Source organism: Macrobrachium rosenbergii, chromosome 36 (assembly GCF_040412425.1).
Source record: "Macrobrachium rosenbergii isolate ZJJX-2024 chromosome 36, ASM4041242v1, whole genome shotgun sequence".
NCBI lineage: Eukaryota > Metazoa > Arthropoda > Malacostraca > Decapoda > Palaemonidae > Macrobrachium > Macrobrachium rosenbergii.
In genome coordinates, this window is record NC_089776.1 from 17,984,433 (window position 1) to 18,011,089 (window position 26,657).

At 38.1% G+C, this 26,657-nt stretch overlaps 1 protein-coding gene across 3 annotated transcripts in view; it reads left to right on the top strand.

Annotated features, from left to right (window-relative positions):
* Positions 1 to 26,657, top strand: part of LOC136824984 (gamma-aminobutyric acid receptor alpha-like) — a 78,805-nt gene that overhangs the window by 11,469 nt on the left and 40,679 nt on the right. For all 3 annotated transcript variants that reach the window (XM_067080973.1, XM_067080974.1, XM_067080972.1), the window contains 2 exons: positions 1,815 to 1,915; positions 19,070 to 19,137. In XM_067080973.1, coding sequence (XP_066937074.1) covers positions 1,815 to 1,915; positions 19,070 to 19,137 — 169 coding nt within the window. The remainder of the gene's footprint in view (positions 1 to 1,814; positions 1,916 to 19,069; positions 19,138 to 26,657) is intronic.

A 26,657-nucleotide genomic window follows, 5' to 3' on the forward strand; every position in this document is an offset into this window, starting at 1 on the left:
GAACAACATTATGACGAGAAATGAATTTCTATCACCAGAAATAAATTCCTCTAACTCTTCATCATTGGCCGCTCGGAGAGTCGAACGCTGGGATAACAGCGTGCTAGTCGAAAGCTCTACCCACCACTCCAACGAAGAACTACATTTGCCACGGCTAAACCAATATCGATAACAGTGTCTTGGTCCACAGGCATCTTTGTTTCCCAACTGCACGACTCACACGGAGGTTGGATGTAAATTGGTTTGACCGTGAGACACCTCTTCAAAACTGTTGACAAATAACCATGAGCGGCCGCAGCATATTTTCCAAGGTGGGGAGGGGGGGGCAAATCTTAATACATAGTTTCCGGTATCGAGCAGACAAACACTTTTGACCCTTTGAACTAGCAGGTTAATTCCAAAAACAGTACCAGCGCCTGCATTTCTTTAATGAATAATATATGTAAGTGTATATATATATATATATATATATATATATATATATATATATATATATATATATATATATATATATATACATACATATATGGGCCACTAAGATAATCTCTCTCTCTCTCCTTCGCCCTTCCATGTGGGTATTTTTCCATAAGATTTTTTGCATTATACTATATATATAAATTATAATTATATATATATATATAAATATTATTATATATATATATTTTTTCAGGGATTTCAGGGGAATTGTCCCCTGCCCTACGTGCGGGCGCCCATGCAAACAACTTGGGCAAACCGGGTTGGACAAACCGTTTGACCGTGCGAAACCCCTTTTAGACGATTGTCTTAGTGGTCGACGACCAACTCACGACCGGCATGTAGTGTTCGAATTTCACTACAGCTACGACCATTTACAAAAGAGTATCAGACTAGTGTCTCAGCCAGACCGGCCAAGAATAATTTCAAAAGTACGGCCCCGACATCAGAGTGAGTCCCACTTCATTACATTAAATTAAACAGGGTACTGGTATATGACAGCTAGCATAGTCAAAAAGCGCAATGTAACCAGATAAAGATGGACATAAGCAGGACTTGTATTGAGCTTGAATAAATAAAGGAAAAACAAAGAGAAGAACTACTTTTAAAGACTTTATGTCGCTTCTCCCAATCGGGAGTCATCACTCATATGGCAACGGGTTAACAGAGAAAAGCATTTTTTCCGAATATCTTGGTGAAAGACTCCATAAATCTCATAGCCGTTTTGTTAATGCGCGTATTTTAAGCTCGCAGGCTCCCTCGATTGAAAACTGACTGAATTTCCGAGTAAGTTAAATGCTCATCTTTTCGGAAATTGTCTGTTTTAAGAGACATTACTGATCTTCTTGAATAGTTTCCTTGTTCTGGAAATTAGTTTGTTATATTTTATATATTCGTTTTGCTATATGACCCAATGTGTGAACAAGAAAATTTTTAGACTTCGAAAAATAGCCTAGTGTATCTTTGTGTGCTGGAGAGGACGGGGGAGGAGAGGAGTTTAGTGTTGTAATGACACATGCGCATAGATATGCGCATGTGTCCGTTAGTGACGTTGTAAGAAAGTTCCTTATCTGAAGTAAATTTAATGCCTATATACATACATAGATTCTCACATACATACGCACAGGGCCTGACGTTAACAAGCATGTTTATGTGAGTCATTGTGTCACCATGTTTCAAGCGAAGAGAGAGAGAGAGAGAGAGGAGTCACCCACATGCTTTTCCCCTTCCAAATGAGTAACAACTTTCCAACGACAATACCTTTTCTTCCTCCAACAAGGGAGGGCGACATCAGCTGCTCTATTCTGTTTTTGAAAATTTTCTGTCTCTCTTTTGAAAAGATCCAGTGGGGCGAGACCCTTATCGACGACCAAGAATATCTCACGGCTCTTGGACAACCTCCTGAAGGGATACGACCAAAAACTGAGGCCATCCTTCGGAGGTAAGACATCCTGCGATTTTCCATGTTGGTACGTCAGGTAAGGCAGACGCCATCCTGTTTTCATTTTTGGGTTCATTTTGTTTCTGCAGGATAAAGGATTATGACTAAGTCTATAGAAGAATTTTTTAAGTTTCGAAGCGTACGTAACATTGTTTTAAAAGAGAGAAATATGAATAAATGATATGGAGGCGTTTTGCAGTTTCAGCTCAATATTTACGAAGAAGTTGAACTGACAGGTTTCCAAGCCTTTTATTTCTTGAATTTTGATCTGAAAAGCATTGAGGTAATGATTAGGGAACTTTTAGGAATTCTGCATTTAGAATTAGGTTGTATTAAAGTCTTATTATAAGACTGGCATGATTATTTTGTTTGTAATTAAATTCTTAATATTAGGAATCTCTTTTTACGAAATGGGTAAGTATTCTAGACCTTAGACCTTCGACTTATAGCAATTCCAGATTCAATTTAAATAACTTTGATTTTGAAGACAAGCGTATCGATGAAAGGTCTCTTGTTAGCTGTTAGTTTAGGGCTTTCGTTATATTCTCAGTCTAGACTGATAATTAATTTCAAATACTTTCTGTGGATCTTCTTTCTTTCTTGGTCGTATTATTTTATGCATCATTTTACTTAGTTTTGATTGGATATATCTTTACCATATTTTCATATTTTATATATATACCTAGTTTATGAGCTGATTAACAGCTCTCCTAGGGCTGGCAAGGATTATATTTATTTTACGTGGCTAAGAACATTCACAGTAACGGGACCTGCAGCTTTTTCAATCCGAACTTAACGTTTCAAGACATCTGTGTCATTCTCAAAGCTTGTTACATATATTAATATATGATCATAAAAACAGACTCATACTTAAAATTACAGCCAAAATAATATTTCTTCATTGCTAACGTTTCGAGGTTATAATATAGCAAAAACAAAAAAAAGCCAAAATAATATACGAGGTTATATGGAGAAAACATTATCAGATGGACGAAGTATTAAAAGCTAAGTGACACAAACAAAGAATTCCAGGCCGAAGTAAACTCACGTCGTCAGGTAGAGTTTTGGGGGTAGTTTGGTTATTCAACTCTGGTACTGCTGTAGTAGTTTAATAAATAGTGAGTCAAGGATAGGAAGCGAAGAATTGGGAACTTTGGCAATTATTTTAAAAACTTTTTATCCAATTTCAGTTTTAAACCTTTTGAGGTGTTCTCTGTTATTTGCAAACTCCGGATTAGGTAATTTGACAACGGTTCGATAACAAACCCCATTATGACAATCAGTTCGAACTTTCAGCAGACGGCGTGAGCACCGCGCCCCCCCCCCCACGTATATCCCCACTACTTCGGTGACAAGAAAGTAAATAAGCGATGTTTGAAGTCATAAGAGGTCGAATTTTGCCTTTGTATTGGAATAACGATTTGATAGTTGAGGATTAACTGGAATTAATTAACAGTTAATGGCAGGTGCATATTGTTTAATTAGGTTATTCAAAGTGCTGTAAAAAGAATTATCATGAATCTTAGGGAGACTGGCAAAAACGTCATCTTAGGAACTGTAGTTATCTGTAATTTGGGTATAAATTTATCATTCAGAAATTTATCTAAATATGTATAAAAAGTCTGGAAGGGTAATAATTGTCTAAAAAGTATTTTTACAAAAAAAAAGTTATTTCGTTATTAAATCCAGACCAGCTGGAAGTTGAATTAAAAACCCTGTGGAAGACATCAACCTATGTAAGATGTGCCCTGTTAGCATACTGGAGTAACATATCACCGCTTTCTGTCTCTAAAAAGTATATGTATATATATATATATATATATATATATATATATATATATATATATACACACACACACACACACACACACACATATATATATATATATATATATATATATATATATATATATATATACATATATATATGGGATAGTGTATATATATGATATATATAATATATATATAATATATTATATGTACACACACACACACACACACATCATACTCCTTTCCCTTGGCTGGGATGTGGCTACAAGCGACACCTCCTGGTTTTCTGCATTTATGTGAGGGAGGTTGCAAACACCACTTCCGACCCATGAATGTTCGAGGGACTTATGGTCGACTGTTTGTTTCTTTCATTTGAAAGTTCCTCAGCGAACGGGTGGGTATCGTTCTCGGCTAGCACTCTGCTAGGCCCGAGTTCGAGTCTCCGGCCGGCCAATGAAGGATTAGAGAAATTTATTTCTGGTGATAGAAATTCATTTCTCGCTATAACGTGTTCGGATTCCACAATAAACTGTAGGTCCCGTTGCTAGGTAACCAATTGGTTCTGGTTCTTAGCCACGTGAAATAAATCTAATCCTTCGGTCCAGCCCAAGGAGAGCTGTTAATCAGCTTAGTGGTCTGGTTAAACTAAGGTATACTTTTTTTTATCTTTCATTTGAAGACCACACCCCACATTGCCTGGCATGGATCTTTCCTAGACAATGACACCTAAGGGTTTTAACCCGGTATGTATCCACCTTTGCGGCGTGTTTACTACAAGCCCGTTGGGGCTTACCGTTAAAACATAAACAAAAGACTGTAAATATCATAAAGATAATGACCCCCAAGAAATTTTTGTCCTAGATAACGAGCCCGCCGAACTTCGTATGGGTCACTGTCTAGGAAAGATCCCCTGACTTGCTGATCGACAGCAACAAAAGTCTTAATTCTTGTATACAAATATACACACAACAAACATACACACAGATATATATATATATATATATATATATATATATATATATAAATTATGCATAAATGTAGCCTATATATATATATATATATATATATATATATATATATATATATATATATATATATATATATATATATATATATATATATATATATAAATGAGTATGCATACCTCTTGCTAGTAGTTCACTATAAGGACGGAGCATAATAACCACGGCTTTTGCCTGAGGAAGAAGGACGTTGATTGCTGACATAATCCGTTGGTCATTATTGATCCTATGAATTATGTATTGTGTACTAATATGTTCTATCCATCAATATCCTTGTATGCATTATACAACATTAGAAAAAATAATTGTCCTGTCATTTTCGGCGTTTTCTTTTCGGGTGGGTGGGTGGGTGGGTCGGGTGTGAGGACGTATCATGCTCCTTCTCTGTCCAAGAAAACGCAAGAGAACCAAACGTAATCAAATGAGAATCCAGAGTGTACCTTTATATATATATATATATATATATATATATATATATATATATATATATATATATATATATATATATATATATATATATATATATATATATATATATATATATATATATATATATATATATATATATATATATATATATATAGGTATGTGTGTGTTTGTATATTTATAATATATACATGTATGTATACATATAAATGTAAATGTGGTGTGTATGTTCGTTGTGCTTCCGTGTGAACCTATAAAATTCCAAGAGTAGTTGCAAGAGTCTAGAAATCTACCCCTTTTCGTATGTTGTATATAAGTCTCACAAAACGGTCGTGAAAACAAAAGATCAGAGTTACACGGAGATATTTCAGAAGTGTTATGAACACTCGAGATCAAAATACAGAACACAGTGTTTGACCAACACCTATTTGTCAAATTTATGCGACTCTCTCTCTCTCTCTCTCACTCTCTCTCTCTCTCTCTCTCCAAAAATGATGACCGAATCCACGTAGGAAAAGGTCTGGACGAGAACTATTCCACAGGTATATTTCTGTGTGAAAATCTATGGTTCTTTCATAGAACGTAGCGACCTGTTTTTGTAAGAAAGACGTAGCGATTTTTCCCCATTTTCTCCTGGTGAGCAATTTTTACGGATTTTACGTATTCGCCCATGTTGTTTTTGTTTTTGCTTGTCCGTCAGTGTCAAAAAACGTCTCTTGGAAAGTTATAAAAACATTTTCATTATACTGTGTTTTGTTGAGTCCTGGAGTTCTGGCCTGTGGGTAAATGAAGAAATATTTGGATGAAATATTTGGATGGATCGAATAAGAACCTGGATACGTATCCAAGGTATTGTTTGATCGAGCGATTAGTCAATATACAACTTCTATCTTGACTGAAGAATATCCATTCAGTTCTGGTGTTTTCCTGTTTGGTGGATAATTTCGGTTTCTGTTGATTAAGGGACTTTTTATACGCACTGAATTTTAGCAGTTAATGTTTTTGATATATTGATTTCATCTCTCTCTCTCTCTCTCTCTCTCTCTCTCTCTCTCTCTCTCTCTCTCTCTCTCTCTCTCTCTCTCATTAACTAACGAAGGACATCTAAATGAATGACCTTGTCACCAACGAGAGAGCCGTAGGCTTAAAGTTGTGTTAGACGTTATTCGAAGGACAACCATCGATTTTTATTTTTATTTCTATTCATATCTTTCTTTCCTTCATTCTCCCAAAGTGTGGTGAGCCATATTTCTTTGACAGTATTTTAAGTAAAAGATAAATGAAAAGCAACTCTCTCTCTCTCTCTCTCTCTCATACATTTATTTTATGCCTCAATATCTGTTTTAGAATTTTCTAAGTTATCAGTTATTAAAGATTCAGAATAAAACGTCGTGGTTGGTGAAAAAAATTATGGTCTGCTTTCATCGAGTGTTATTTTCTGTGAATTTGTTTCAGATTTCATTTTGCAAGAAATTATAAATCGTTCGATGGATTAAGAAAACTGTGATTTGAATTATGGTCCCCTCATCCTCCGGTCTTGGACAGAATAGTAAACTAAGTGACAGAGAATGAATCGTTATTAAAATTACCCTTGATGCGCAGGCATTATTACGGAATCAGTTATGAAAGTTATTACGCTGCCAGACAACTCATCAAACAAGGTAAAAGAGCCATGATAATTATATATATATATATATATATATATATATATATATATATATATATATATATATATATATATGTATATATATATATATGTGTGAGTGCTTTATATATATATATATATATATATATATATATATATATATATATATATATATATATATATATATATATATATATATACATACACATATATATATATATATATATATATATATATATATATATATATATATATATATATATATATATATATATATGTGTGTGTGTGTGTGTATATATCTGCGTGTGTGTATTGTGTGCACGCGTATCAACAATACTTTATAAAGAATTCAAAGAATAAAATGAAGTAGGACCCTAACTATAAAACAGAAATATTCGTATACAAAACTCTAGTACACAGAGCTTCGTGCGTAAGAGAGTGCGGTTTTCAGTGACCATACCTAGTGCTCTGCAACTAATGACCACAGCAACTAGAGTGCTCATACCTCAAACACGGCCCTAGTACAAGTGGGGGTCGAGGCAACGCCTTCCAACCCGAGGGACGTTACATAAAGTCCCGAGCTTCATTCTGAATACTAAAATAACGACCAGGGCGAGAAAGGGTGGCCCCGGGATGAACGACGGCAAGTCTAAACGTGGAGTTCATTACCCGCAGACAACCGTTGTAGAAAACTATGTAGGTAAACATAGCGTTTTTTTCTTCTTGGTACTACCCATGATTCATATAATCATCTTATAATGCATATGTTCGTTTTCATTGACGTGCAAATATATTAACGTCATCTGCAGGGCTTTACATTCTTGCAACCAGGTTAGCCTTCCCCCCCCGCCCCCTCAAGTCTGGGCGGATTTAGAGTTTAAGAGATTGATAGGGAGTGGGAATGGAAGGGATGAAAGAGTATTTATTTCATCATTATTGTCTAAACTCCAAATTTTTTCATTAAAATGGACTTGGGAATTCACCTATACATATCTAAATCCATCCCCACATAATATATATTTTATATATATATATATATATATATATATATATATATATATATATATATATATATATATATATATATATATTATATATATATATATATTATATATATATGTATATATATTATATATATACATACAATATATACATAAATATATATTTATACATATATGTATATATGTATGTATATATATATATATATATATATATATATATATATATATATATACATACATAAATATATATTTATATATATATATATATATATATATATATATAGTATATATATATAAATTTATATCTTGCATTTGGCGGCTTAAAAATATAAAAATGTAAAAGAAAATTTACGTAAAACTTTCCCTTACTCGTTCAAAAGATTGAGAAAAAACAATGTCAACTGTTATGTTTTCAAGTCTTTCTTTTTGTCTTCAAAAAGGAACTTCATGTAATGATGTCTCTCAGGGAAAGATGGAAATAATGAGATTAATTAACTGATCCTGGAGGTTACGTAAATCGTGTCCGTCAAAACATTAAACAGAGGAAGATCTCTTGAAGCCCCTCCCCTCCACTCTCAGCCTTCTGTCCTGAAAAGTCATAATTGTCTCGTTAACTTAGCGCTTGGGACTTGTGGCTATTTCTAGGGCATTGAAGGGGAGGGAGAGAGAGAGAGAGAGAGAGAGAGAGAGAGAGTTGTGGGGATGATGGTAACGTTGATAATGATGATGAACTAGATTACGTAAGCGATGAATTTTTTTTTTGTTCCTGTTCACCGTAGACGCTCTCTCTCTCTCTCTCTCTCTCTCTCTCTCTTTAAGAGCGTGACTCATAGAAATAACACGGCCTTGCACTGTACTTCTGAAGGCTACAAAATTCCAGAGCAAAGAAACGTTAAGGGAGTAAAGGAATATGAATGCACATTTCCGAGCAAGACAGGGGCACGGCCCATTCAAGAAGAAAATAATGCAAATACTATTGGACAATTCAACCTTCGGCCTTTTTACCCGAAAACTGAGGCAATCTAAGGATTAACCGGTTCTTACAGGGTGCTGTGATCTATGAATACTCAGTTATCGGATTTGACAACATTATTTTGTTCACTGGTTATCTTTTTTGTTGGGGGGCGGGGGGGGGAGAACCTTCAGTTTCTTGAATATGGTCTAGGGAGAGCATAATGTCGACTTGTTTGTTAAGTCCTTTTCAGTTCAACGGCCACAAGTTGGGAGCTGTGTTAACCAGGCAATATTAGAAGTTCATTTAAATAGGGTGGCCAGACGTCCTGCTTTAGGAAGGACAGTCCTGTTTTTGATCATTCAGTCCTCTGTCCTGCTTCACCTTAAGAAGGACGCTAATTTGTCCTGCTTTTTGGGTCTGTCTAAAAAAATATATATATTTAATACTAAAAATATAAATAAATACAAATACATATACTAAAACAGAGAGAACTGATGGTCAAAATAACCACTGATTTTTTTTTTCATTAGGCCAATAATTTTATATAGTGGCTGTTGGCACAGTTAGGAACACTAGGCATGGAGCCGCAGTGTACTTGTATAGACATGTCAAGATATCAATGACGCATACCGTCCCGTCCGACTCCCGCGGCACACGTTGCATCAGAGTCTCATTCTGCTGAATGCTGAAGTGAGATTTGGTTGGCTATTTCTTGCTTTATTGAATCCCCTGAAGAAATGCCGAAAAGAAAGACTACATTTAACCATGAATGGACCACGGAATTTGGATTTATTTCTAAAAGCAGAAAAGGTGACTATCATGCACTTTGCACAGTACGCCGTTGTGATGTGGATATTGATGGCACGGGAAAAATTGCAATTGAACGGCATGCTGCCACAGATAAACATAAAACTAACTCTCGTAGTGCTGGTACATCATCAGTGTTATAATTTTTCTGCCCAGCCCGATCATCTCAAGATGATAAAATTGCAAGTGGACTTAGTCAAAGCAGAGCTCCAAATTTGTAACAGCTTTTCAGAAGAGTGGCCAGCCATGTACAAAAGACTTCTAGCCAACAGAAAACTCTTAGAGACGGCAAGGAAAGTGCCAAAATACAAACATTAGATTGCTAGTTCCTTTCGTTTCTGAAATAATGTTAATTTTTTCACCCCAGTTATGTACTAAATTGTTCCATTATGAATGAAATTGAATATTAATTAATTTCAGTTCTTTATTCATACACTATTTGACATTTAAACACTCAAGTCAAGTTATATATATATATATATATATATATATATATATATATATATATATATATATATATATATATATATATATATATATATATATACTGTACATATACATTATACAACATTTTATATTTCAACTCCTCAAGAATCATGTTTAATTTAGGTTAAAAATTTGTGTTGGCAAAAAAAAAAAAAATTGTCCTTTTTGGGAATTTGGAAATAGCCACCCTATTTACAATGCCCATAGCCATAGGAGAATCGATGGCGGACCTCCTGAAGAAGATGGATGAGTTGCTGGAGGACTCCAAGACCTCGCGACATACCGCCCAAGCGTCTGTTAAGCCAGGGACGACCAATGACAAGACCCTGACGATGAGAATCAAGCCAGTGCCATGCAGAACCAACCTTACAAGCTGTGACAGAAAGGGGCGCCCCTACCTAATCATCAGCTATGTACAACATAACATGTTCGGGAAAACCATGAAGAGTTGAGCCCCGGCTGCAACAGGAGACAAAAGGAGGAGGGTGGCCAACCAAGAAACTAACGGTGGCCGCCACAACCCCAACAGATGCCAGCCACATTGACTGTGCATCCAGCAAGAAGTTCCTGGTAGAGATGTGCACCTCAGGTTGGATCTTCCCCGCATTGACAAAACACTGACATGAGCCTCCGGACAGCAGCCTCCTTCTAGTGGTCACAAACTGGAGGCCCATACCGTCACCCAGCCACTGAACCCTCACTCTCCATCTGTTAGGAAGAAATACCAGTGGGGGTTCATTGTCACCGATGTCCAGACGCCTTGCTCGTACATTTGTCTGTTGGTAGATGACACTCATTGCTGCCCACTGGATCTGGCTTCTCTCCAGTCGACAACCCTCACCGTTGGCCCAAAACAGCTGTCCATCTTTTCAGTGGGCCCAGCAGGCTTTCACAGTTTTTAGACGTCTTCAGGCCTGAGCTCAAGCAGACACTGAGTAGCAAAGCTTTGAATGCTTTACTCTGCTCCTCCCGAAAAGAGAGAATTACAAATGATATGTACAATTTGAGCATTTTATTATTCCATATTGTTCCATATGAACCCTATTCATATGGAACAAGTCCACAGGGGCCATTGATTTGAAATTCAAGCATACAAAGAATCTGGTGCTCATTATGAAGGAAGACGATTACGTAAGTTTATAAAAAGAATAAGTTACTGTTCTGTATCCTTACTAGGTGAACACCTTTTAGAATGCTGATAAGGAGCTAGTTTGTCGTAGAATGGGATATTGTAAAGTAGAATAATACAAATGCATTTGCAGCTACAAGATAAAAATACGCAACTGTTCCACATCTTTTGTTAAGAAGGTGCTATAGGCTCTAGTTTCGGGGTCTAGGAGTTGGGCCTTCGTGACTGGCTGCCAGAGATGAAGGCTAAACCAGAATTCGGCTACAGAGCTTATGGCGTTTGCAGTATGATGATGTGTCAAATAATACTTACAGGTATGCCTTCCAAGGTCGATCCTCCTGCTTGTTTTATTTCTGCCATCCTGAGATCCGGAAAATGAAAAGGAATGAAAAAATTTCATTTAGGTCTTTTCTTTGATAGTTATTTCTGTTCAGCTTCAACCCTTCTCTTTCCTCTATACAGGTCTCACTCTCTTCTTAAGTCTCTCTCATGAACTGCCCATTGTCCACCATTCGTTTTTCGTATACCAGATGCAGATTAACCTTGTCTTAACATCTTCCTACGTTTTCTGTTTTAATTTCCCTTAGTCCTTTCTCTAAAGGTCTCATCGGTCTTTAAGCTCTTTTACAGTAGGTGCTCTTTTCCCATCGGTTTACTCAGGATACCATATCCAGATCCTCTTTTTCTTTAACAAACTTTCTTTTCAGTTCAGCTCTTGAATTTCAGGTCAGTGGCCCCTGTGGGCTTGTTCCGTGTGAATAGGGTTCAGCTTTTCTGAAGGTCTACTTATTTTCCACAAGTTACTTTTAGTATATCTTCTCCAGATAAAGTTTTTCTTTTATAGTGTAGTACGAAATATTTAAACTGCTATAGATCTTTAACCTTGACGGTTGGTCTTTCAAGTCAAACTTGGTACACCTATTTATGACGGAATCATAATCTGTCAGTATTGAATGGGTGCTACAAATCTGTAGTTTAGTACTGAGAAGCACTTAAACTACCAAATCAATAACCTTGACCTTTGATCTTTGAAGGTCAAACTTGGTACCGCTAACTCTAATGGAATTACAGGTATAATGTATCATGATTAAATGGGTGTATAGATATTTAGTAGAACATGAAGCATTTAAATCAATGAAACTTTCTAACATTGTCCTCTGTTTTCTGTCGAAAGTTAACCATCTAATGAAGGTTTTTTTTTTTTGTTTTTTGTTTTTTTTTGAGGAAGTCTCAGCATAATCTTTGCGTTTGCTTTCTTGGAATGCTAACATTGGGCACACTGTTCAAACTGAGAAACAGACTGACAAAAAGACAGAAGAACGAAACCAGAAACTTAAATTCTTTGACGGAGTTAATGAGTTATGGAATGCGATCGCTCGATCGGATTCAAATTCTTGGCTCGAATGTTATTGTTTGACTAAGAAATGTCACGAGGCTCATTCATTCATCTTTCTCTCTCTCTCTTTGTTCCGAAGGCCTGAACGACGGAAGGGTACCAGGAGTGGGTTTGCAGTTAAAATAAAACGATTAATTAAAAATTTGCATTATGCAGCACGAGCAATATTTGGACTCTGAAGAACAACTCGTGAAACTCGTTTTTTCAGGTGCGTTTTCCTCGAGGTTTCATGAGACTACGGTTTCGTTTTCTATGCTCCCGTTTTCCTTCAACTTACCTTCCACGAACTGCATTAATGAATTAATTTTTTATGAACACGATATATAGTATGAACTAATTTTTTCTTTCCGAATAGTTAAGCGTCTTTGGCGAAACGTTGTCCTTAAGAAAATTTTCCATGAAAAAATGTATCTTGATGTAACAAAAAAAAAAAGATTTAAAAATTGCGTAAGTTCTTGATTGATCTGCAGCCTTGTACGCAAGTGCACTTACCTGCTCATGTCCAGGTACAATCTCTTTTGTATTACCGGTTTACTCTCGTTCTCAAGATTGTCTTAAAATAACAACCAAGGCGTCAAGATAATTGTCTGTTACCCAAAATTTGGTCTCCGTATGACTAAACGAATTCCGGCGCTTGAGGGACAAGTGAGACACCTTTTCCTTCTTTCTATCCTTGTTTTATTTGCTTTTATTTGTTTTATTTGGTTTATATGCTTTTGGTTTTAGAGTCAGTTGTGTACAGATAACGTACATACACATTCAGGAATTACAGAAATATAAGAGAGGGTCGAGACGGCTGCTCTTCATTCTGCATAATCGTATATGGGTCACCGGACTGGATGAGGGCAAGTCTAAAGATGTAGTCAGTCTCTCCCGTGAACCATCAGTGTATGATATGATAGTCTTATTTTTTTGTTCCGTTTTTTCCATTTTATTGTATGGGGAAGAGAGGACTTAATTAAGAAGTGATTGTGCAAGATAAAGATGATTCACGCACAATGAGTTCGGGTGCTTGACGCACTGTTAATAAGCCTTCTGCTTCCATTCTGCGGGAACATACCAGGAAGTTCATGAACTTTTTCTTTGTACCTCAGTACTACAACAACTGCTACTAGTGACATGCATCTTTCTCCAGTCCACTTTTGAAACTTGGATCGCATTATAGCGAAATGTTTTGCTCGTCTTGTGTGCAAAGCATATTTGTCAATTATTTATTCAGCAGCCAGTCGATGGTTCTTATCGGCCCCGACTCCCTCCTGGCCCTTGTTTGGTGTGCTACATAGGTCTCAAAAGGCAGCTACACCTACACCAAAGCTTGGCTGATGTGTGGGCATTGCGTAACATGATATGATTACTCTTACTATTCAAAGGAAAATGCTTTAATGTTCATTCACTTTCCTTTCTGTAAGTTCTCTCTCTCTCTCTCTCTCTCTCTCTCTCTCTCTCTCTCTCTCTCTCTCTCTCTCAGCTTTTATACTGTCTGTCATTCTAAGTGAAATTCTTTCTCAGCCTATGCATTGGATCTCATATTCGGTAAACTCTCTCTCTCTCTCTCTCTCTCTCTCTCTCTCTCTCTCTCTCTCTCTCTCTCTCTCTCTCTCTTAGTCTTCTTAAAAGTTTTTCTTTATTTTGCGATTAGTTTTCCTTAGTTTAGGTGATTATCTATCAAGGTATAAGGATTTTCCGTTGCTGGGTCAGTAGCGAGTAGGCCTATTGTGCTAAAGGAAGCCAGTTTAACTCTTCCCTTGGAGAGGCAAAAAAGTTCCAAGGACCTGTCGGGAGGTGTTACTGTACCCTTGTGGATAAATATTTCATAAAACATTGTTCCTTGCAACGGACCTCGGGAGTCTTGGACGAGCGCCGAAAGTTTGCAATGAATCTCGAGAAGCTAATGGATTGAGAATGAGCAAAAAAGGATTACATTTAGGCCTATTCATCATTATTTTTTCGGAAAGAAACCAGCGCCTCAAGTTTTTTGAGGTCATGGCAGCTTGGAAGAAGAAATATTTCTTTACTGCGTCAATCGAGAGTTTGCAGTTACGGAAGGATAAACGTACAACGGATTTGAAGTTGAAAATGTTGATGTCCGCCACCAATACAGTAAAAGTGTAACTCTATATATATAATGTGTGCGCTATACATATATGGATATTTATTTATTTGTTTATTTTTCACCATACATTTTTATCCCTTAGAAATGGCTGGCTTCTTCTGTGGGTGTTAATCCTCCAGATGTAAGCAGTCTTGGGATAAGGTTATTGACCCAGGCCTCTCTTTTCGTCTGTCAGGACCCGCCACGGTCTACTGACGACCAGTTATATCATTTACTGCTTAGTTCAAGAGAGGTACACAGGATTTTTTCGTAACTCGCTCTTTTTTTAGCTGAAATAAATAACGAAAAGGAATAAATAACAAAAGAAAAAATAACAAAAAGAAAGAAATAACAAAATAAAAATGACATAAGACACAACTACCTATTTTCCCATCATACTCCGTGTCGGCATAATGGTAACTACCTCACTGAGTATTTACCTAAAGAAAATAATGTCATTTCGTGGCTTCTGAATCACCCATCGCTGATAAGAAACGGCTTACCTTATAGGTAATCAGAAAAATGGACGGAGAAATCAATAGCGGGAAAATATTGACTCGACCTGCTCTACAGAGGTGGCTCTGATGACAGGTAATTTCAGCCTGCGGTCTACGAATCCTCGGGGTATCGCTAAATGCTATCTGAGGGGTTCAGAGTAAACCCATTGGTAACGTCTATTTGAACACCCTTTTCATTCATAACCAGTGAGCGCTAGCCTAATGAGGCTACTGGTTTGGATCGAGGTCAGGTGGTTGAGATTCCTCGTTGCTGGAGTAAGGTCCCTTATGTCCCGATATGCTCTCAGATATAAGCGGTGGGCCGCCATGTTACATAATTTCATAGCCAGGAGTTAAAATAGAATCGGAATACCTGACGGTGATTTTCTTGCTTTATTCTGGGTGAAGATGAGCATGTTAAAAAATCCCTTCGCGTGTGATGGTGTTTAGAATGTTAACTTGGAGATCATCTTTACAAATATGCTCTTTTGAAAATTATTTTAAGGAATCAGTTTAGGGACAATAATATTTGTGATATACTATTAAATATCTCATATACAGCGACATTTCTTAAGTATATCAGTCTGTCCTTTTGGCATTCGTTTCCTAACGGCCATTGATTTACGGAAGTATTCGTTTGGTTATTCGGTTTTTCTTTACCCGTTTTTTCAGTAGTCTCTTTTATAAGACTGTCCACATGTACGATTTCTGGTCAGTCAGAGCGCGCTTGTCAAAGCGGTGGCTATTCCGCTTGTTTTATACATGTGCACAAAATATGAATAATTATTTTTATACATGCTGCAAAGTGTAGGTAGGAAAGACCAGTGGATAAGAGCATGTGTTTTCCAACTGAGAGAGCCTGCACCTTTAACGATAAAAGATCATTTAAAAGGCGTTTTTCATCGGAATTTCATCTGAAAGTCGTTCTTCATTCATTTCCTCAGTCAGAAAGTCTAAAACCTTTGCCATTACTCCATTTCATTCACGGAAATCTTTTCACACATAGTTTACCATTTACACGCTTGCTGAGAGAGAGAGTGTGGTTAGAGTGAGAGAGGAATTGTGCGGTTGAACGAGATTGTGGAGGTGATGGTAGGTAGGTGGATTTGAGCTGATGGCTTTAGGGAAAGACTCGTGTGCAGGTTGGTTTCATGGTAAATTTATGGGCACTGATAGCGGAAAAGTGTGGGTGATGTTAGGTGTGGGCGGGACACAGATTTTATATAGGTACGCTGTTGTATGATTAGGGATTGTCAGGTGTGTGGGAAGAGTGGAGAGATTGACTGGGTAGGAATGGTTGAGGAGAGAGAGAGAGAGAGAGAGAGAGAGAAGAAGCACGGGTAAGTGTGTGGTTTCCCCAGATTCCAGGATGTTGCATGGATTGAAGAGAAGGAGGATGTATGAATGGAGGTAGTGGGATGGCAGTGTTGGTGGATTAGAAGGAGATTGTATGGATGATTGTATGGATGTAGCAGCAGAGATTGTGGGGTGAGATCAAGGGACACTCTGTAGTTCAGTTTATTAGTTTAGAGGAAGACTTAATTAACGTTCGACTCCCGGCCGGCCAATGAAGAATTAGATGAATTTTTTCTGGTGATAGAAATTCATTTCCCGGTATAATGTGGTTCGGATTCCGCAATAAGCTGTAGGTTCCGTTGCTAGGTAACCAGTTGGTTCTTAGCCACGTAAAATAAATCTAATCCTTCGGGCCAGCCATAGGAGAGCTGTTAATCAGCTCAGTGGTCTGATTAAACTAAAGTATACTTAACTTTTTGTATGGGTGGGGAAAGAGCTAGCTTGCGTGGTTGTGGAAGATGATTGTGTGGGAGGGGTTAAGAGATATTGTATGGATAAGGATAAATGCTGACATCGTGGGCCGGGCTAGTGGAAAATCATTTTGGCGGAATGAGACTGAGGTTAGAGATTGGGAGAGTTTGTGGATGGGAAAAGAAAAAGAATTTGTTTAACGGCTGAGGATTAACAAAATGATTATGTAGGTTGGATAAGAAATGACTGTAGGTTGCATAAAAATGAATTACTGTAAAAAGTGTGGTGGGATAGAAAATATCTGTGTATTGGGAACAGAAAATGACTGTGAAAGTGGGAATAGGAAATGACTGTTTTTGGGGGGATAGAAAACGGCTGCGTAGGCAGGTATAGAAAGTGAATGTGTGGATGGGAACAGATAATGGCTGTATGGATGAGGATAGAAATGCCTGTATAGGCAGTGATAGAAAATGACTGTGTAGATGGCAACAGGAAATGACTGTGTAGATGGCCAAAGAAATGATTGTGTAGATGGCAAAAGGAAATGACTGTGTAGATGGCAACAGGAAATGATTGTGTAGATGGCAAAAGGAAATGACTGTAGATGGCAACAGGAAATAACTTTGTAGATGGCAACAGGAAATGACTGTGTAGATGGCAACAGGAAATGACTGTATGGATGGCAACAGGAAATGACTGTGTAGATGGCAAAAGGAAATGACTGTGTAGATGGCAACAGGAAATGACTTTGTAGATGGCAACAGGAAATGACTGTGTGGATGGCAACAGGAAATGACTGTGTGGATGGCAACAGGAAATGACTGTGTAGATGGCAACAGGAAATGACTTTGTAGATGGCAACAGGAAATGACTTTGTAGATGGCAACAGGAAATGGCTGTGTGGATGGCAACAGAAAATGACTGTATGGATGGCAACAGGAAATGACTGTTTGTAGATGGCAACAGGAAATGACTGTGATAGAAATGACACTGGCAACAGGAAATGACTTTGTAGATGGCAATAGGAAATGGCTGTGTGGATGGCAACAGGAAATGACTGTGTAGATGGCAACAAAAATGACCAGTGTGGTTATGGATAGAAAATGACTTTAGACGGAAATAGAAAGTTACCTGTGATGGTATGGATAGAAAATGACTGTAGTTGGAAAAAAGTTAAGTATACCTTAGTTTAACCAGACCACTGAGCTGATTAACAGCTCTCCTAGGGCTGGCCCGAAGGATTAGACTTATATTACGTGGCTAAGAACCAGTTGGTTACCTAGCAACGGGACCTACAGCTTATTGTGGAATCTGAACCGCATTATAGCGAGAAATTAATTTCTGTTACCAGAAACAAATTCCTCTAATTCTTCATTAGCCGGCCGGAGCTTCGAACGCGGGGGCAGCAGAGTGCTAGCTGAGAACGGAACCCACCCGCCCAATGAGGAACTTCTAAGGTTTGCAACTGGGGATAGAAAATAAATGTGTGGATGGGAATGAAAAACGAATGAGTGGGTGGAGACAGGAGAGTGGCTGTTTGACTGGGGGATAGACAATAGCTCTATGTATCTGGGGTGGGGTGGGGGAGGGATGTTGTTTGGATAAAAGATGACTGTTTAGGTGGAAATAGAAACTGACTGGTTGGCTGAGGAAGGAAAATGACAGTGCGGGTGAGGGTTAGGGAAATTCGGTGGAATAGAAAAGGACAGCGTAGGAATGAGATGTGACTGCGAGTTGATTGATTGATTGATTATGAAATTTAGGTCTTGAAGACCAAGTGCCGGAACCCATCAGGATTATTCAGCTCGATAATGAAGGTAGAATATATAAATTAATGATATGATTCATAATGAATAGGTGAATGATGACATACTAGTAAAATTCATAGTTAAAATATTAACGTAAAAAATGAAGAATGATATTAGGTAAAACCAACAAAAAATAGATATATATATTAAACTTTTTATTTTGGGAACAGAAAATGACTCTAGGTGGAGAAAAGTGGAAATTTGTAGGCGAGATGATTAATCCTTTAATATATACCTCAATGCATCAATCAAAACGTTTCTAGAACAGTTTATTCGTTGCAGTCCTCGATTCATCTATTTTTTATTTCTTAAAGTTGTAGCATTTTCATTAAAAACCATTATTTTTATTTTAGGAGAGCCAACGACGGTGGAAATCGACATCGAAGTGAGAAGCATGAGCCAGATATCGGAGATGGACATGGTGAGTACAGTAGAGCTGGTCGCCTTCTCTCGTAGACTAGTTTTGCATCAAGCTGACTGTAGAACAGTATCTAAATTATTCTGGGTTTTAAGCTTAAGGTGGAAATATATATTGATTCTTTATTGCAAACTTTGACTCAAACTGTAACATAGATTATTTGTTTTGAAACTGTCGTTATACCATATTATAGATTCTTAGCTTCGAATTCGGACACGATGAATCGAGCCGCATTTAGAAATGTGGCAAATATTAAAATAAGAGCGATCCTGGTGACTGGCTACGAATCCATTTCACTGAGCTGTAAGACTACATGTGCTAGACTTTCTTACAAAATGTTAAAGAAAGGCTCAGAGAGAGAGAGAGAGAGAGAGAGAGAGAGAGAGAGAGAGAGAGAGAGAGAGAGAGAGAGAGAGAGCCCACTGGCTAATATATACTCCATGTTTTTGTTCTCATGCCTACTGTCAATTTGTTTTGGTTGATTTCATGCCACTTTGCCAATCTATAAGTATGCGCAAGAGGCAGTGAAGAGGCAATGTGCTTTTTGGGATATATGAGTGTTATTTAGTGATTTCCACAGTCAAATCTTTGCTCACTGTAATCTGTTTTAAACCCTAAAGGCCACCACTAACGTTCAGGTATATGTGCGCAGGTCAGCCTGTCCAGTCGACCTTTGCAGGCACACCTGAACGTTAATGTGAACAATCTGCACAGCTTTTATTCCTGCCCAGGCCACCTGAGCAATAGTTCATCTCAACCAATGTGCCTGCATCGAAACGACCTGCGCAGGTTCTCCTGAGCGATAGTGTGGAGAGGACACTTTTTTTTTTTTTTGTTTTTGCTCAGTTGAAATTCAGTTCTTTTCCCGCCCGCGGGTCGAGAGCAGAGTTCGTTCAAGTCAGAAAAACAGTGTTTATACCTAAATTAATCATGCATCGGAATTGTGTATTTTTTTAATAATTGATGGTGATTAGTATATATAATTCTGCAATTTTTCCACAGGAAAAATATTTGTAAATAATGAAGTCTGATGGTGTCACCATCATTCCTGAATGCCTTGAAGCTTCCATTGAAACCTATAAGAATGAGCCTTGTCTTGGGCAGATAAAAACCAAAGACTATCATAACAGATTTTTTAAAAACTACATGTTTTAAATTAGTAGAAAACTGACAAAGACAGGGTCCTTGTATACCCATGTATGTTTATTCATGGTTATATACCACACATGCAAGTCAGTTTTAAATGAGAGTTATTATTCAATATAGCGATGTAATGTAAAACAAGGATAGTCCCATTTGCGTCTTTTCAAGATTATGCATCATGAACGTAATTCAATTTTAAAATGAGAAGAAAATAATATTCGGCATAGTAATGGAAACAAAATAAAACAACAGTAGAGTATATTTATTCACTGTAAATATTATGTTAACAATGAAAAACAGCCACTCCTTCACTGGAACGTCTTTTTCAGGCATTTTTTATATTTTGTTGCTGTCAGCAAGTTACTTGCTACCACATCATCTGTTGACGCCATGGCTGTTACAGAGAACTGAGTAAAAAAATAATTAAACATACTTTTATTAAAATGCACTAAAAAGTAAAAATAATATTTTGAGACAAACCAGGATTTTCTTACAATTAATCATGTCTACAAAAATAAAAGCTTGGGCCTAAAACATGGAAGCAAATGCTACAAGAAAAGAAATGGAGCTTTTTGTTTCTTGAAGCGTTTCCTTCGTGTTTGGGGCCCACGCTTTTATTTTTGTAGACATGATTAATTGTAAGAAAATCCTGGTCTGTCTCAAAATATTATTTTTTACTTTTTAGTGCATTTTAATAAAAGCATGTTTAAATTTTTTTTATTTTATACTTTTTAGTTTTGACAGAAATTGTAACCGATTTATGATTATAGTTAACGAAACTGATATCCATTTACGGGGAGGGTGAGGGAGGGAAAGGGGTAGAGGGGAGGGGGAAGGGAGGGGAAAAGGAAGGGAGAGGAGGGAACGGGAGGGGGGAAAGGGAAGGGGAGGGGAGGAGGAGAGCTGGAAATTAACATTTGATCGAAGGGGATTGAGGGAAAGGGGGAGGGGTGGAGGGGGTAGGGAAGGGAAAGGGGTTGGAAAAAAGGAAGGGGAGGTTCCGGAAGGGGGACGGGGAGGAGAAGGGAAGAGTAAAGGGATGGAAGAGGAAGGGAAGGGAAGGAGGGGAAGGGGGCACAGCAAATTAACACTTGATCATGTTTTTGTAAGGGGAGGGGATGGAGGCAGAGGGGGATTGGGACAGGGGGTGGAAGGGGATGAGGAAAGGGAAGGGGAGGAGGATGGAAGATCTCATGGGAAGGGGAGGGGAAGGAAGAGGGATTTGAGGACAAATTTAAATCAACACTTGATTGTGTGCTGGGGAAAGGATGGAAGAGGGAAGGGGAAGGGGTTAAGGGGGAGCTTAGGAAGATAGATTTTAACACTTGATTAGTCAAAGGGAGGGGATGGAAGAGGGAAAATCCGAAAATAGTTTACATATAAATCCTTGTGAAAAATGGGAGAGTTTCACCTGTGATACTGGGTCACTGAGGTCACTGCTGACCTACTGATCATGTAAGGTTGTATTGTCACCGGGATTAAGTAACTATGCAAAATTTCAAGTCCATCGGACGAAGGAACAGGTCGAAAATTGAGTTACAAGACTTGAGGACAGACAAACAGACAGACGCAGAAGTCAGGTTAAATAAAAGCATGTAAAAGCGGTATCGTTTGTGGTGATGGTATGCCTGCACAGGTGGACCTGAACAGGCAGGTAAGATGTTTGACTTGAACTTTAGTGAAAACTATCCTTAAAATGTTTAACTTCCAGATCTGTATAGATAATTTAAATTTCCAGTGAAAACTATCCTCGTACAAATTATATCCTCCAGGTATATATTTATATATACTGCATAATATTGAAGTCACCACCTGTTCTAGAACACAAGTATATATACCATCAGTCAATCAGTTAGTCCATCAGTCTATGGATCAATTTCTGCTGTATACCACAAACTCGTCGGCGTAATCTCTTATAACAAAGACGTGGGTCAGGTCTTGTTCAGTGTCTGCCTTAGATGGATGGTGACGAGGGATTCTTGGAATCTGAAATCAATCACGGAAGAAGGAGGGGAAAGAGGAGGAAAGGTGAGAGAGAAAGGAAAGAGAGAGGAGGAGAAACACCCAAGAAAACAGACCACGAATTTGTTTACCTTGAAAACAGACGTGAGGAATAAGAAGGATAGAGAGAGAGAGAGAGCAGGAGATCATTTGAAGGATAGCTTTGTCGAGGATCTCTCGCTTTGATGCTATGCATTTTGACGAAGCAATGAACACTTACGTTTAGATGCTCTCTCTCTCTCTCTCTCTCTCTCTCTCTCTCTCTCTCTCTCTCTCTCTCTCTCTCTCTCACACCCTAGATGAGACCCACAACAGTCTACTAACAAATAGGTACATAATAATTCATTGGTGAGGTCGATAGAGGCTCACTGAGTTTTAGGGAACGCGCCTATTCGTCCATCATTGTCTGACTCGAGACTCGAACAATGTTCGTCTATATGTGAAGTATTAGTAGACGTGTTATCACCAAGCTGAGAGAGAGAGAGAGAGAGAGAGAGAGAGAGAGAGAGAGAGAGAGAGAGAGAGAGAGAGAGCGGGGGGTGGTTGGGGGAAGAAAGAGAGAGATAGAGGCACTTTGATGGATTCAAAAGTTAATCAAAAAGGAAGAGAGAGAGAGAGAGAGAGAGAGAGAGAGAGAGAGAGAGAGAGAGAGAGAGAGAGAGAGAGAGAGAGAGTTTGGGGGAAGAAAGAGAGAGAGAGATAGAGGCACTCTGATGGATTCAAAAGTTAATCAAAAAAGAAGAGAGAGAGAGAGAGAGAGAGAGAGAGAGAGAGGAGAGAGAGAGAGAGAGGTAGAAACTCGCAGAAAACAACCAGCGGATTTAGTGCACCTTGAAAAATCAAGAGACAGATAGATATGTAGCGACAGATAGACAGAGAAGGTAAAACCTCTCGAAGGAACAAACAGACATCGAAGAGAGAGTTTGCCTTGGAAATCGAGAGAGTAAAATGAGACTTGGGGGAATAAGTTGTTTACTTCGCAGGCGGCGTCCCGCTGTCAGTCCACACTGATTATAAATAATCACTGGTTCTCGTTTGGGCCTTCAACGGTGCCATAGAGTCTTGAATTAGCTGATTCAAAATTTTTGCATTTTATTTTTTTCATTCGTTGATGATCTATTCCGTAGCTGGTACTTTGCACGAGGGATAATGTGAAGGCAGCAGTAAAAATATATATCCTGACCTACTAAAAGTCGCGGTTGTTTTTGGAGGTAGTTCGAGAGAACGTGCAGTTACATTTCTGAAAGACTGATTTTACTCGCAAACACACACATACATATATATATATATATATATATATATATATATATATATATATATATATATATATATATATATATATATATATATATATATATATATATATATATATATATATATATATATATATATATATATATATATATATGTGTGTGTGTGTGTGTGTGTGTGTGTGTTGGTGTTGGCATGATGAGCTTGTTTATTTAGATACAAGACAACAGCAATTCCCTTGCCTACCTTAGAATGAGATGAAACGAAAGTGGGGAAAAAGAGTGGGGCTGCACATGCACAAAAGTGAAGGATGCATATTGAAAAAAAGCGGATGGACAGGCTTGAGAAAAGCAGAAACAAGGAGAGAATTCCAGGACTTACAGGAACTTGAGGCTGAATGATCTCTGCAAGGCAAAAACCTTTGAGAACACGTGACCCTGTCGATATTACGGGGACTTTGAAGGACAGACTCTCACATTACTGGAACAAGAGCGGAATCAGTAACTGTAAAAGACAAGGGAGTGAGGCCACTGGGTGTCATAAAAGATTTTTGGGGGAGAGAGGCCAAGAAGCTCAAAATGAATCAATCAGCTGAGGTTTTTTTAATTTTATGTGCTTACATACAGCACAAAAATAGATAAATGGCGCTTAATGTGATGAGAATAATGTTCAGAATAAAAAACCAGCTGCTGTTACAATAAAGTGGTTGGAGGGTGAAAGGGAAGTTGAGAAAGGGGAGGCAAGAAGATGGGGCATTGAGTCTTGTTTTTAGTTGCAAGTATTCATAAGCCCCCAAAGAAAGTGGGAGAAAAACCACTGTGGTGAAGAGAAAATTTTCCAGGGAAGAAGAGATCTGCATTCAAAATGAATCAGGTGCAGAGTTTAAGAATCCAAGAAGCATTTATTCAGCGAATACTGGCGCTAAACGTCAGAATAATGTGCAGATAAAGACCGCAATCACAATAAAGTAGTTCAATGTGGAAAGGACTATGAGTCATCAAAATAAAACTTATTTCCCTGTGAAACTCGTTAGAGCCAATCATATGGTTACCCTATCAATGCAAGCCTGATAGAAATGAACTACCCCAAACGTTGATAAAGGGAAATGATGGATTCTATTGTTTATATCAAGTATTCATAAGAACAAAAGAAAATAGGCAGAAAAACAGGTGAACTGTTTAGGAATCGATAAGATCTGCATTCAGAAATGTATCAGTATCAGAGATGAAGAATGAAAGAAGAGCAATTTCACGATTGAAGAGAGTTTGGAGTTGATGGTTTGAAATATCTGTTGAGAGGGTCACCAGCAAAAGTACGAAGTATGAAGATTCTTTTCATCCTCTTTATCCTATATACCGTTCTTTCCTAACTTTCTAATGTTTGCCTTGATGCTTTGTTTTGTCCAATGAAGCTTCGTTGCCGAACCCAGTTTTCGCCACCAGGTTCGGCAATCAGTCATGGAACAGCTTCCAGTCCCATGCTCATACATCATTGGCATCACCTGACATTGGTTCTAGGTCGTACCTCTAATTACATGTCCGTCAGCATGGCGTATCAGAATCTTAATACTGTATATGGAGCATTGTTTGTTCCATTCTTTTTCTTTAACTAAATTTTTTTTTCCACCTCAGCCCCTTCCGATTGCTTTGCTATAAAGCTTTGTTATTGACGGGTACTTGCTGGTTTAAAGAGTTTGCAACTCAGCCTGTCATTTTCTTCCTTGTTGAGTGTTGAATAGTAGTAGTCATTCAGGATGTTTACCAGTCTTGTTTATCCTTATTAGTTCTACAAATTTCTTCTACAGTACTATTTCAGTTCCGGGCTGCTCAGATGCAAGAACCCGTGCCAGGACAAGGGTGGTTTAATAAAAAAACGAACGAACGAACGATAATAGATCAGTTGATTCCAGGACATGTGTGTATCTTATCTTACTCAGCCTAGTAACAGCTCTGATCAAGGCAAAAGGATCCTGGTAGATAGAGTCACGGCCTCCAAGCCGAACTGCCTTTACTTTCTTTTTCCATGAGTCGTGGAAACATCAGTGGGAATAAGGAGAGTTCTTTTCATTTGTCATTATTCAAAATCAAGTAATACGACTGGTCTTACTTTCTGGGGGCTCTTCTTTGTTCTCGGCTAGCACTCTGCTAGGCCTGAGTTCGAGTCTCCGACCGGCCAATGAAGAATTAGAGGAATTTATCTCTGGTGATAGAAATTCATTTCTCGCTATAATGTGGTTTGGATTCCACAATATGCTGTAGGTCCCGTTGCTAGGTGAGCAATTGGTTCTTAGCCACGTAAAATAAGTCTAATCCTTCGGGCCAGCCCTCTCTAGGAGAGCTGTAATCAGCTCAGTGGTCTGGTTAAACTAAGGTATACTTAACTTTTCTTCTTTTTATGTACAGATTGAGTGAATTTATCTTAGTGCAACTCTCATATTGCACCTTGAAGTAGTTTTACCTCATCCACAGTCCTCTCTCTCTTTCTCTGTCTCTCTCTCTCTCAATATATAAAACCACCCCTCTACAATTCTAGTCATTTTTCCCCGCCTTATGTCACTTATTACTGCACATCTCTGTTCCTTTGCTGACCGTAGAGATAATTATTAAGTCCGTTATGTACTGTACATGGTTGTCCTTTGACAATTCTATGCTGCAACCTCTGGTAGAGAGAGAGAGAGAGAGAGAGAGAGAGAGAGAGAGAGAGAGAGAGAGAGAGAGAGAGAGCAGTGCTATGTTAAAATAAGACTGCAGAACTTCGATGAGGTAATTTGTCAAGAGAGAGAGAGAGAGAGCAGTGCTATGTTAAAATAAGACTGCAGAACTTCGATGAGGTAATTTGTCAAGAGAGAGAGAGAGAGAGAGAGAGAGAGAGAGAGAGAGAGAGAGAGAGAGAGAGAGAGAGAGAGAGAGAGCATGTTAAAATAAGACTGCAGAACTTCGATGAGGTAATTTGTCAAGAGAGAGAGAGAGAGAGAGAGAGAGAGAGAGAGAGAGAGAGGGAGAGAGAGAGAGAGAGAGAGGGAGAGAGAGCAGTGCTATGTTAAAATAAGACTGCAGAACTTCGATGAGGTAATTTGTCAAGAGAGAGAGAGAGAGAGAGAGAGAGAGAGAGAGAGAGAGAGAGAGAGA